The 13,179-nt window shown below is 44.0% G+C and overlaps 1 protein-coding gene across 1 annotated transcript in view; it reads right to left on the reverse strand.

Moving 5' to 3' along the window:
- Nucleotides 1-2,685: 2,685 nt before the first annotated feature.
- INPP5D (inositol polyphosphate-5-phosphatase D) overlaps nt 2,686-13,179 on the reverse strand; it is a 50,094-nt gene continuing 39,600 nt past the window's right edge. Inside the window, exons 19-28 of the mRNA XM_031064619.1 lie at nt 12,379-12,468; nt 12,108-12,221; nt 10,896-10,978; nt 9,796-9,883; nt 8,931-9,080; nt 8,063-8,156; nt 7,722-7,829; nt 6,939-7,208; nt 4,412-4,988; nt 2,686-3,723 (exon numbers count right to left, since the gene is read on the reverse strand). Of these exons, the coding sequence (XP_030920479.1) occupies nt 3,721-3,723; nt 4,412-4,988; nt 6,939-7,208; nt 7,722-7,829; nt 8,063-8,156; nt 8,931-9,080; nt 9,796-9,883; nt 10,896-10,978; nt 12,108-12,221; nt 12,379-12,468 (1,577 nt within the window). The 3' untranslated portion in view covers nt 2,686-3,720. The remainder of the gene's footprint in view (nt 3,724-4,411; nt 4,989-6,938; nt 7,209-7,721; nt 7,830-8,062; nt 8,157-8,930; nt 9,081-9,795; nt 9,884-10,895; nt 10,979-12,107; nt 12,222-12,378; nt 12,469-13,179) is intronic.

Genomic DNA, 13,179 nt, shown 5'->3' on the forward strand with positions numbered 1-13,179 from the left:
GCTTGTGAGACAGTGCCAGCTGGGCATGGAGAACAGGCAAAGCTATTGACCCTGTCACTAAATACTTCAGCCTCAACCACATGAGCACCACACAGATGCAGCAGATGTAGCTGATGATCGAGAGGCCTTGTAGCACCCGTCACTTCCCCAAGCTCAGCCCACTGGCTGCATCTTTGATTTGTGTTATCAGCAAGGAACATCACAAATGATAGCAGGGACAGAGTCTTGTTGGCAGATGTCCCAGAGGGGAAAGTGTCAATTTCTCTCTGGAAGAGACTACAAAAATAAAAGCGAAATATCTGGCTATTGTCTATTTCCAATCCATCTGCTGATACTGGTGAGGAGGTCTCTGGGAACTGTCCTGCATCATCTTGGTCAGTTAGTCCTGACACCCACAGTTTATTCACACATAAATATCTGAGCCTTCACAATGTTAAAAAATAAGGAGCTTGGTCCAGGGGTGAATCATTTAATTTCTGGACAATGCATCCCTTCAATCACATGGACTATTATTGTATTGTCACAAGGACAACAGAAAACCGTGGTAAAATTTTAGCAAACCTTTCATTTTAAAAACAAGTAGGAGGATACTGACTAAATGGTTAGTTTTAAGCTGTACAGAAAAAGGGTGCTTGGTCCCAGTAGATTACAGGCTTCAGCAACACAATTTCTAACATCAAAATTATCCCCTTGCTATTTTGGAGTGAGTAACTCACCTTAATGTGGTTTTCCTTCTGTTTTTTTTTTCCTCTTCCTTGAGCCATTTTCTCTAAGACCACACCTTTATCAGGAAGAAAATGTGTCGCCCACAACATCTCAGGAAAAGGCTTAAAGGTGCCCTGTGGTGGTTGTACACTGAGAGGACAAGGAAACTGGTGTTAGGTGCAACAGGTGCAGGCAGGAAATGGGAGGTTTAAAACTTACTGTGTTCTGCAACATAATATCCTGTAGCTGGAAAGTTCCAAGCTTTTTTGACAGCTGGGTCTCCATGGAAATAAGTACAAAAAGACTCCAGCTATTTTAAGAACTTAAAATAAAGGATGCCGGAAGGTTATGGATAGATAATACATCTGGGGGAAATCAGTACATTTTTGGACAATTCATATCCTTCAGTTTATGTCTTTTGCTCATACTGCCTGTATGAGCTTAACTGGACAACAGCAGAGAGGGTAGAGAAATGTGCCTAGTTTGGCAAGAGGGAGTCAGGCTCAGGGATGTCAGAAAAAGTAGCAGCTTGTGTTCAGTTCTGCTTTCATGTGGTTCAAGATACAGGCATTAAAACCAGTAGATATCATCTTAGAGGCTTTGTGACAGAAATTAAAAATTAAATATAACAAACAGAAGCACCAGACTTATTTGTTAAATTCAATTTTCTGATATTCACATCTGCCAAGCTCCCTCAGCTGTTGTTACCACTTCTACCATCCCAAGGCACAGCCACTCTGGGCACAGAGACAAGTACTGTGTAGTGTCTCACCACTTGTCCCACTTTTCCACTCCGTGTCTAAGCTGCTCACCTCAGAAGACTCCCATCCAGAGAGGCTTCAGAAAGCTCTTTACAGAGCCTTCTTTTGAACACTGTCCACTTGCACAAAACCTGGTGGCATTTGACAGCATTCCATCAGACTGTCTTTGGAACCCCAAGTGGGTAGGCAATCCATTTTTAGCATAGGAATAGGAATGTATATTTTTTCTGCTGGAAACTCAGAAGAGAGCTGCTTTTCTTCCCCAGCAACATGCCTTTCTAAAGGACAGACCAAATTAAGTACCTGGATGGATTTTTATGCCTTAGCAAGTCCAGTGTTCTCAAAATCTGTTCATCTGTAAATCTGTGCACAATTTAAGCAGCATTCTCAATCAGGAGAATGTTTACACGGGAAGCTATATTTGTTTCATATCCAGCTTTTAGTTTCTAGACTTTGGGGATTTTATTTTTTACAGTTTAGGGATTTGGGGATAAAACAAAAAAATCTGAGCTTGTCTCATTGTTGAGAAGGTAACTTTTTAATAGAAAGCTCATCCCATTTCCATCTCCACACATAGAAGAACACAGCCCAGAATTACTGAGAGCTGATCTAACTCTCTGTATTGGACAGAAAGCTCACCTGCTCCAGGAAGGTTTTACTCAGTGGCCACACAAGTTCTTCTGCAACCTGGAAAAGTGAAATGCTCCTCAGGGCCACCAAAATACCACAGCTACTGAATTATGGCGATTACACAGAGAGAGTTCTGCTGAATAAAGCAAGAGGAGTGTAAGCTCATGGTCTCTCTTGCTGATTTGTAGGCTGTAGAGCCAGGTGCTTCAGTATTGATGCTTTGAAACTCCAACCTGCAGAGCAAAAAATCATCTCTTCTTGAAAGGTTTCTACCTACAGGTTGTCCTCTTCCACCCATTCTAACAAGCCTGTGCTTGACCCCTTCTCCTCCAGTAAAATTACTGTACCTTTTCTACACTCACACAATTAGTAACGGTACCTGCTAACAGGTCCTGTAGTTTTCAAAGCAGCTATAGCCACAGAAGGTCTGTGCAGATGCATTCTCAGTCATCTGTGTCACGCCTTCCCTGCTCTCCTTGGTGCCTTTGGTGTTTTCTCTGGGCAGGGACTACTCTCACTGAGCAAGCTGGTGTAACACTCACCTAAAGCTGAATCGTGTGACAGGCAGTTCTGAATTTTCAATAAAGAATGACCAGAAAGGTGACTATTTTATTATTTTTAAGTAATCAACATGGAAACAATAACAGTGATTAAGTCACAATGGGCTTAGTCTAATAGTAACCACAGCATTAATACTTAACACGAATATAACAGAAATTACAAGTATGTTAACATTATTCATTCTCAGTAGACAAAAGTGTACAGTAAGGTCAGCATTAGTCTATTAAGAATGCTCCAAAACCAGCTGGCCAGTGTCCTCCAAAGCAGGGTGCTTGCTGCCAGGCAGGCTGGGGTGCTGCTATCTGCCCCTGCAGGCAGTTTTACTCCTGGGCTCCCACGGGCCCTTCCTCTTGCCCTGTTTCTGCCTGTGGTTCTGGTGTTTCCCTCTGTTTGCTGGGCTATCAAAGCAGGGCCTGCTTGAAGGAAAAGGAGCCACAGTGCCATGGGCTGGCCCTCACTTGCTGTGTCCCCTGGGTGGTGCAGGGATGCAGCCCCGACCTCCAGGCAAGGCTGGCTCCACTGAGGGTGTGTGACCTGCATCAGTATCTGCTATTCAGACTCTCCCCACCCTCCCTGACCTCCTTGCTCCATGGATAGGACATGCTTTTGGAGCTGTACCGCTTTTAAGAGGCTTTCTTTTACATATCACTCTTTAATAGGAATCCTGTAACACAAAAGAGAAATCTTGCTTTTGTAGGAAGGGTTTATTTTTTCAATGCACCCTTTCCATCTCCTAGTCCTTGTACCGTACAGTCCTCTTTTCCAAAACATTTACTAATGCATGTACTTGGCCACCCACCTTTGCATGGAAGTACCAGTGACACTCAAAAGAATAACTTGCATTTGGTATTGTGGTCCTGGCCCCTCTTGCTCTGAGCAACATAGGATAAGCTTCTCAGCTAGAACATTTTCATAAACACAGGGAGGGCTGCACCCTTAAAAATAAAATTCCTCAGTCTTTTTTAGAACCAGACTAGAGGACATCAGTGTGAACAAAGCAGTAGTCTCCATCATTCTTCCCATCAGGATTCCTCCTAGAGTACCACCAGCTGCTGTGTCATGTTCACTGTAGAGACAAGAGAAGACATCAGCTTGTATACTGTCAATCTTACAAGTTTTGATGGAAAAGAAAAAACCCTTCAGCCTGCTCAAGTGGGATTTTTCTCCCAAATGCACTTGCTAAGGCCTCCCCTACTCCTCATACAGCTCTTGTGTTCTGTTGAAAAAAACCCAAAAAACAACACAAAACTAAACCAAACTACAACAAATAAACCCACCAGCCCAGGAAAGTATATGTCTGATTATTTCTGTAGAGGGTTCAGTAATGGTTTTGGACACACTGTTCTAAGTTGCTAAGTGTTTACCACTAACTACTAACTACTTTTAATCATCTGTTTATTACTTACAGCAAAGCCCATTGCCCAATACTACAGATTTGTGCTGTCTGGCCAGGATCAACCACTTTCAGGAACAGCACAGTATGCCCAAAACAAGACATAGCAACATACTATTTGCATTCCTCTTGTGGACCACCAGGCTTAAACAGTCCAAGGCCATAGTTTCACAACATGCTGTCCTCCGCAGCAATGCTGCTTTAGGATATTCCCTGGCACCCCTTGCTCTGCAAGCCCTGTAGGTTTGTGGGACAGCATTGAGCTTGGATAGGAACCATGGAGTGAGGACTTAGTGACTGAGCCAATAGTACTCCAGTGGCAGTGACATCTCCCACCCCATTCATCCCCCGAGTAACGCACCGGTGTCGTTGTCCTGCTGATGGGGCCCTCCTCCAGCCGGTGCTTCCCGGAGTGCGGCAGCTCTGAACTGTCCCGATAATCGCGGCCCTTGGAGTTCTGCATGTCCAGCACTGCCCGGCTCTTGGAGGGAAGGGGTGGCTTGTTCTGCTGTCCCTGGATGCTCAGGCTGACTTCAGGTCTTGATGGCTTCACGAGTTTTTTGAGCGGTGCCGAGTTTTCCAGTGGTGTTGTCATCTTTGGTTTGCCTTGACTCTTTTCCCCTGTATTCTTTTCTTCCAATTGGCAGGATGAAGTGTAGGACCGGAATCGCTGTGTGGGCACCAGGAAAGGTGGTGATGGCTGTTTGCCAGAGGTCTTGCTGCACTCAGGCTCCTGTGGCTTTGTGAGATGACAGCTCTGCTCAGGCAGTGGCGGCTGCTCTTTCCGCAAGGCTTTGGGATATTCCTGCTCTTTCTTGAGGGCCACTTTGCCCTTGGAGCTCATGGAGCCATACAGTGGGTTCTCGAACATCTCTGGCCTTTGCTGGCCCTCCTCCTGCAGCACAGGCTCTGCTGTGGATTTCCCCACATCAGGCGGCCTGCAGTCATGGAAGTAGGGTGAAAAGGAGACTTGTGAAGAGCAGGCAAGAGAGTCACTGACTGATTTAGAGAGGACATGAATAGTAAATGAGTGTGAGCAAATTAAACTGACTGCCTGAAGGGGCAACAGGAAAACAAACTTGGGGAGAGAGAACAAAACTGTTTAACAGAGAGAACAGAAGTGAGTTTTACTTTGTTTAATCATTAGTAACATGATAGCAGAGAGCAGATATGCATAGCACTGTGTAAACTCCCTGCTAGGTTGCAGTCCTGTCAAAGCAATGTTTGGCTTCTTTTTAAACACAGATAAACTACCGAGCCAAACTGTGCCAGGTCCTTTGATGACTCTGCAACACACACAAATCTGAATTTGAATATTAATCTTCAGATCTCGCAGAGAGGATGGAAATGGTAGTCTAGAGGCTTAAAATAAGAGCTCACATTATACTGTGGCATTTTACAACTAGGTCAATCTCCTCTTGCTACCAATGCAGCATGGTATTCCTAAGGAAGGGATAAATTTCCTTAATGCACCCAAATGCAGTATAAGAGTAATAGCTCTGTAGGGTGAGACAATCCATGTGCATTCCCAGCAGAGCCCTTTGAGCTGCAGCTCAGCTTGGAATGACAGCACAGCCGTACAATGGGACACAGCAAGTCCTATGGGTTTGGATCACTCGACCTGATTTGGCCAGGCTTTCACCTGCAAAGTACTTAAAAAATCAGCCACAATATCACTGAGCAGAGTGGAATGGAGGTGAGTGGCACATGTTCTTTGGGTGTCTTCAAATGAGTTGTGTTCCGTGTCTCAAGCTGTTCTCTGGCAGTCAACGCATGCCAGAGCAGAGAGCTGAGCCGTGATGGAGCACTGCCAGGTACAGAACAGACCCCAGCAGTGCTGGCAGCTCTGACTACTGTGAATTTGAACTTCCAGAGTGCCACACCCATTTACCAGGGAGCTCCAGCCCAGCTCAGAGACCAGCTGTCTCTTGGATGTGAAGAGGTCTGTAGCAAGGACACAGATTGCACACATGCACTAGGGTGAAGTAGCCTCGTCACCTCACTAAGCTGGGAAGGGATGGGATATTTTCAGTTGCCAGATGGAAATGCTGCACCAAGGCTTGTGATAGAGGCAGTACATGGAGTCTAGCTTCTGCAGCAGCTGGACACTTGTATCATGCCAGTAGAAATTCAGTGAAGGGTACCTCACATATAACACACAAAGGACCTCTCCTTCCTATCCAGGGGAAGGGTGGGTGCCACACTCCCCCCTTTTCTTTGTTATTACAGTCAACTTTGTAAACTTCTGCTTCTCTTCTTTTGGTAGAGAATTAAACCTATATATCAGGTTGAGACAACAGGTTGTTCAGGAGTCTTGGAGAAGACTCCAAGGAGACTTCACTGCAGCCTTCCAGTGCCTAAAGGGGACTTACACAAAGGAGAGAGAGTGCAGATAGTGACAGGAGAAGGGGAAAGTTTTAAAATAGAAGAGGAGAGATTTAGGTTAAATGTTAGGAAAAAGGGTGCTGAGGCCCTGGCACAGGGAAGCTATGGCTGCCCTGTCCCTGGAAGCGTCCAAGGCTGGTTGCATGGGGCTTGAAGCACCCTGGGATAGTGGAAGGTGTCCCTACCCATGACAGGGGGTGGAATGAGATAAGCTTTAAGGTCCATTGCAATCTAAACCATTCTGTGATTCTAAGACTCCATTATTCAATTGTAAGTTTAACTCATTATCTTTGGCTTTCCTTTCACAAAAGTCTGAGGAACTGCTACACTAGTTTTCTTTGAGTATGCACTGTCTGCACTTGGCCTTCACTTATCTTTCTCATTCTAGAGATAAAATATGTAAAGAATATGCTGCACCTTGAACTCTCTAAACAGATAATGAAACAGTGACTGTGCAGAATGACGAGAGGAGCCCAGCCTCAGAGCAAAACTCAAACACTCACTGGTACTCTTGACTCCAATTACAAATGCTTCTGCCTGCTGTAGGCTGGAGGGATGGTTTTGGAGATAGAGGTGACAAAGAAGGTGACGTGGAGGATGAGTGACTCTGCCCCATTAGGGAGGTGTTCTCTTTGGACTGCTGCTCATAGTTCCAGAGGGAAGGTGCCTGCTCTGATGAAGGTGTCTGCTTAAGCTGGCAGGTTGCAGAGGGCTGCTGAGAGAAGGGAGCCATGCCCAGGTAGTTGGGGTTGCTGATGTCTGTGGGGGTGGACCTGCTCAAGAGAAGAAATATTGTTAGGGAGGCACGTGCACAAATATGTTTGGGGTTTTTTGTCCCCCTGCCAGCTACAAAGGAGTTAGTACCCACTGACTGCTTAGATTCAATACTACCTGCCTTTTTTCTTCTACTTTTTTTTTTTTTGTCACTGTTGCTTCAGAATCAGGGAAAAAGTGGGAGTCCTGTTAGTGCCTCACTCCCCTTGGTCACTGGAGAGGAAGCAGCTGGGTCAAGACAACCTCCCCCACCCCCAAAATAGTTCCTGTGGCTGTAGCAGATGCTTCCCTTTCCAGGCTGCAGAGAGCACTCAGCTTCTGCAGCCACATATAGGGGCTGTCATGGGTTTCTGGGCCCAGCCAGAAGCTGCCTGCAAGGAAAAGCCCCAGTGAAAAAAAGGTGAAAGGACAGCCTTACTCAGACTCATGCTGTGACTCTTGGAAAGGAAAAGCCAGGCAGTTTGAGCACAGCTTCCCACCCCAAGCTGTCAGAGGTAAGGTGGCAAGGTTACCGTAAAATATCCTCCTTTCCCAGGCTGTCTGGAGAAGTGACAGCACTCCCCCAGTAGCGAGCGATGGCTGCTGCCTCTCTGGCCACCAGATGAGTAGATTTTGACTTTCTGTTGGAAATAGAAGAGCCTTTTTAAAGAGGGCTCAGGGACCCACTCTGGCTAATGCATTCTCAGCTTTTGAAGCTTTGGGCACAGGAGCATTGACCAGTCCTGACCAGAAAGCCATAAAGCAGCTTCCCAGAGCTCAGCATACCTGTTGATGCTGCTCCCACATCAAGCCCAACTTTGCATATATGGCACCAACCATTTTCCTGGAACTCACTTACCCACTTGCCCTTTACCTGTTAGCTGGATCCCAGTCTTTGTTAGGCTCTAAACTGCTGATGTTCTTTGGTTTCTGACCAGTGATTTCATCACGTTCAATCTTGACAAAATCTGAAGGAGGAAGGGGCACACATATCTCCAGAGTCTGTCTGCTCAAGTTTTCTTGTTCTTTAAGGCATCTCTTTTTGTCATTAAGGCATATCTTTTTGTCCAAGGCATCTCTTTTTGTTTAGTTTAAAACTGTCCATCAGAGTGATGGACAGTTTTAAACTGCTGTTGCTGTTATGTTTTCAACTACCCACTAATACATGTAATGTCTTGTTGACAGAAGAAGAAATGTGTCTTGAAATACAAAGGTCACGACCCACCAAACAGCCACATACAGTCACTTTACCATTGAGAATAATTGTAAATGTAATGAATAATTGTAAATGGCTGCTTCTGTACTCTGAATGAGAACAACAGATAGCAAGGTGAAAAAAGCAAAGTTTGTGATCTTCTAGCTAAGAAACTGCTCATTGAGAGCCTGACATATTCTTTGCTCCCCAGGATGACTGGAGCAAGGAGAGCTTGGCATGGAGTGTGCCATGTCACAAGTGGAAGTAAGGGATCCCCATTCAATAAAACCAGTGCAGGTGACAGACAGGGGGCTCTCTCAGTCTGCTGAATTTACTTGAATGATGAAAAACCCCACGGAATCCAATTGTTCTGTCTTCCTGAAAGAGTACAGGTATGCTCCTGAGAGCTAACCATACTCACACCTCCTTGCACTCAACATCAAAAGCATTCTCTGTGACTACAGGCAGTGCAGAGATAATTTTCAATTCCTTGACAGTTATCAGAAATCTTTTGAGGTGAGCATTGCAGAGATATGATGTTCCTTACCATACAATTTCTCTCTCTGTTTTCCCTGTGACGTTTGTAACTTGATTTCACCTTGGAAGATCCCCGTTTTCTCTCCATGGTGTGTGAGCACAGTATGGATAGGAGCTAAGGATTCTGTTGCTTCTATTCGCAAGGCAATGCAGCCTTCCCCTAAAAGCCAACAGGGAGACAATGAGGCTGGGACTGAGAAACAAAGCACTGAAATGTTTTGTGCCATCTACTACCAATGCACTGACAGGTATGTAATTACTGCTTTGGAGCACAGTAAGGAGCAGAATATCTTCTGAGAAATTAGGGGCATTTATTTCACTTCATGTGTATGTGAATGATTTGGGCACTGAAGTTACCTGTGGGTAACCTCAGGGTTCTGAGCTTCCACTCCGGGTAAGGAAAACAGCCTATGGCTGCTATTGCTGTTAGTGGGATTTAGGCAAAGAGCATTCTGTGGACAGGACTTCATTCTCTGGCTGGTGACAATCTGGGAGTCACAAGCACAGCCAAATACTGTAGCCAGGAGAAATGCCTCAAGTAAGTGCAAGTGAAACAGGATTTCTATGTTCTGATTAAATGTATTTACACATGCTGACTCCTGATTTAGTTCCTGTAAAGGACTTTCTTTTTAAACCACTGCTCTTTCAGAGCTGGTAAAGCTCACACAGGTTGTTGCTTTGAGTTCATATTCCTTTAATCAAAATTACTTCACAAAGTATTGCCCACAGTGAATGTATATTTCTGTGTATGTTGAGTTCTAAATCATAGATATTCAGTCTATAGGAGTTACTTCTATTCTCTCCCACTCTTTCAGTAGTTTGGAAGAATCTAAGTAGCTTTTAACTCATCCAGAACTTTAGAGCTAAGCACTTACCATAAGATTCATCACTGTCTGATGACTTAATGCTGATCAGGATATGTTGATCCAGTAGGTATTCTGGGTCTGAAATAATTGGAGTCAGCTGCAAAGACAAGTTAAGGTGGGTCAATATAACACATGGTTGACAGGAGCACACTTCTCCCTGGGACTCAGTCCCAAATGAGGAAAACCCTGCTGGATAAACCCATGAGGGTATCATGTCACCTCCAGGATCAGCCTCTGATAATATCTGGATATCTGTGGTAGAAGGCTGCACTCTTTGAGTCCCAGCACAGTAAATGGAATGCTGCAAATCTGACACATGGGATGAGCTGCAGTTTTCTCCTGTAGTCCAGGACTGAACACTGCCTGAGGAGGAAGGCATCTGGACTCTGATTACCGTCTGCTCCCAAAAATCTGCGTGGCTGTTGTTGCAATCACTTATTGTAGAGCCTTTCCCCAGCTTCTCCACGTAAAGCACTCTTCCCAAAGTCAGCACTTCTGGGCTATTTAGAAGGGTATTGACATGCACATTTGCTCCAAATCCAGGAGCTCCTGTAGTTCTTTCAACTCTCATCATGCCAAGAAATGAAGAATAGCTCTGATTTCAAGGACAAGACTTGTGTCTGACACTGACACCCAGAATACAACTGCTGGACTGATGTTCTTTTTAACACAGGTAAAAAACACTTAATCAACTTTCCTAAAATATACCAAGTTTTATCTGACCAGGCAAAGAAACTCCAGGGCAGAGTTACTCTTTAAGATGTTTTATTTTCCATTTAAAACTAAAAAAAAAAAAAGGCTCCTGCTCAAACCAGCAAAATGTTCTCTAAAAATATGAGAAAAAAGTCATGGTCCTGAGTGGCATAACCATATCAGCAAAATTCTTCATAGACATGTAAGTACACTGACATGAAAGTCCTTTCCTGCTTACAACATACTCTGTTTAGCCTAAGCCCATCCTGCATTCTTACAGTCCCTTTAAGTGTAAACAAGACCACAACAATGCTCCTGAAAGTAGTATTTATGAAAGTAAAAGACCTAACATTGCTTATGGGATGAAAGCGGAAGCTTCTCTTCCATACAAATATGGAGGTATTGTCCCAGTTTACCTTTGGAAGTGCCTCGACAAACTTTACCACAAGCTCCCCTTCATTTCCATCCTCATTTTCTCCTTCCTGGCTCTTTACAAAGCCTGCAAAGGGACAAGAAAGGAGTTTACCAGGAGAGAGACAGCAAGAACTGGGCTACAAATCCTCTTCACAATGTCTCCAAAAAGCCTACAATTCTTTTCCTACTTGGACGCAAATGTTTAAAAGTATTAAGAAGCTTAAAGTCTGAGCTTTGGATGAATTTTTACACAGTAAATTTGCGAGTGGTTTTGCTAGAGCATTGTTAAATGGTTTCATTTTGCAGTTAAACTTGGCACTGAGGAGATCAGTGCATACATGGACCGGAGGATAAGAACATGACAGCTCTTCCTACGCCACTCAAGATAGCATACTTTTGAAATTCTAATTTAAGATTTGTAATACACTGTTTCCATAGAAATTTATGCAAATTTTTATACAGCCAAAAAATAATCTTTTATGGAACTGTCTTTGACACAGCGCTCTGACATGCGATAATGTGATGAAGCATCCACCAAAGGCTTGCTGTCCCACTTACAAGAGCAGTTCTGTGATGGGAGATTGCTTTAAAAAACCCACAGCAAGGGCACGTAGGCTTGTGTTACATAAACAGCTGAGACTCAGCCCCACAGCATGGGCACAGGCAGTGAAATCTGTGGTGCTGCAGGGTACACAGTCCCACTTACAAAGTCACAGCACTAGCATTCATTTCCCTTTTAGTTGATCCCCTGACTTATATTTTGTTACACCACGTTAATTAAATTATTTAAAATTACTTTTGCTAGGATAATGCAGATGCTTCATTTTGAAATCACCTGATCATTTGTAGCAGGCACAATTAGAAATTTAATCAATCATGTCTTTACTATGTAGGCATTTTCTGTGTGATAAGCAAGATATATATGTTTCCCATCAAGAAAGGAATTATCAGACTGACAAACAAGGTGGAAAAACTGTTGGAAGGCTACATGTCTAAGCATGGATTACAGCTACCTTGGCTGTGAAGTTTGGAGTGTATTGCTGATAGTATAGATTATCTTGCAAACTGCAGCAAATCTTTAGGACATCCCTTTTTTTTTGCATTGGAACGAATGATCCATGTAGCTATTTTTTTAGATCAAAGAAAGAAGAAGGAGAACTAATCCAAACATGCAGAAAACTTTGACAGAAACAATAAAGTTGGGCAAACCATACTTTCTAAGCAGCTAGAATGAAACTCAATGTAGAACTTGGTCTGGGACTTGGTCTTCAGAGTAGCGTAACAGTGCAGGAACTCTATCTCCCCTTGGGAATCTGTGTATTTGGAGTCTAGGAAAGAGGAAAATAATGTCACTTTCAGTAGGCAATAAAGAGAGGGCATTTTTGAGTGGACTCTTAAAGAATCAGCTTCTTCTCTCAGCATATACAAAGCAATGCATTCTGTATCCAAAGTGAAGATGGCACACATGCACCCAAACTGACTGACCATTCTTGGAAACAAACTGTGAGGTGACTCCCACTTCAAAGGTGGCAAACACAGGACTGTGGTCACTCGTCATGATGTCAGTGGTGCAGCCTGCCAGGAGAAAGGGAGGACAGTTACTGCCCTGCTCCAGGGAGATCACTGCCAAAGTATTATTCAGTAATCTTCCAGAAAATGTAACAGTCTCTCTGGTAACTGTCTCTAGTCAAAAGTGTTTCTCTACATAAAGTGTTTCTCTCCTGTCAGTACACATAAATGTGACTCTTCTGTCAGAATACAGAAAGATTTAGTTAAGGGACACCATTTTACTGCACTGTTTTGTAGATGACTGTCAGTGTTAGATTCCTCCAGTACAAAAAGCCCTTACAGGCTTCCTGGTTACCTCTGCAACATGCCCTGCCAAGTATAGCCCTAATATGGCAGGAAATCACACAAGAATACACTGGTGCTGCTTCAGTGCTATAAAGCAGCTTCTGGCCCAAAGTTAACAGTGGGTGACCAAGGCCTGATTGGATCTAAACACACACAGAGTTCCAGCAAACCCAGTTATTTCAGAGAGGCCAATTCAACCCCACACCTCAGCATCATGGGCTTTGTGATCAGATCAGCCTGCTTTATCCCTGAGAGACTTTCCCAGCCCTGCTCCCAGTCTACGCATAGGAAACCATGAACAGCATACTCAGATGCTCAGTCCTATGTATAGTTGATGACATTTTAGGAACTGGTATTTGAGTCTTTTATTAAACAGGTTTTGTGCGCTTTTCCTCTTCCCTGAACTGCATTTCAGTGATGCTTCTCAGCAGG

This window comes from Geospiza fortis, unplaced genomic scaffold, assembly GCF_000277835.1.
Source record: "Geospiza fortis unplaced genomic scaffold, GeoFor_1.0 scaffold592, whole genome shotgun sequence".
In the NCBI taxonomy this organism is placed as follows: Eukaryota; Metazoa; Chordata; class Aves; order Passeriformes; family Thraupidae; genus Geospiza; species Geospiza fortis.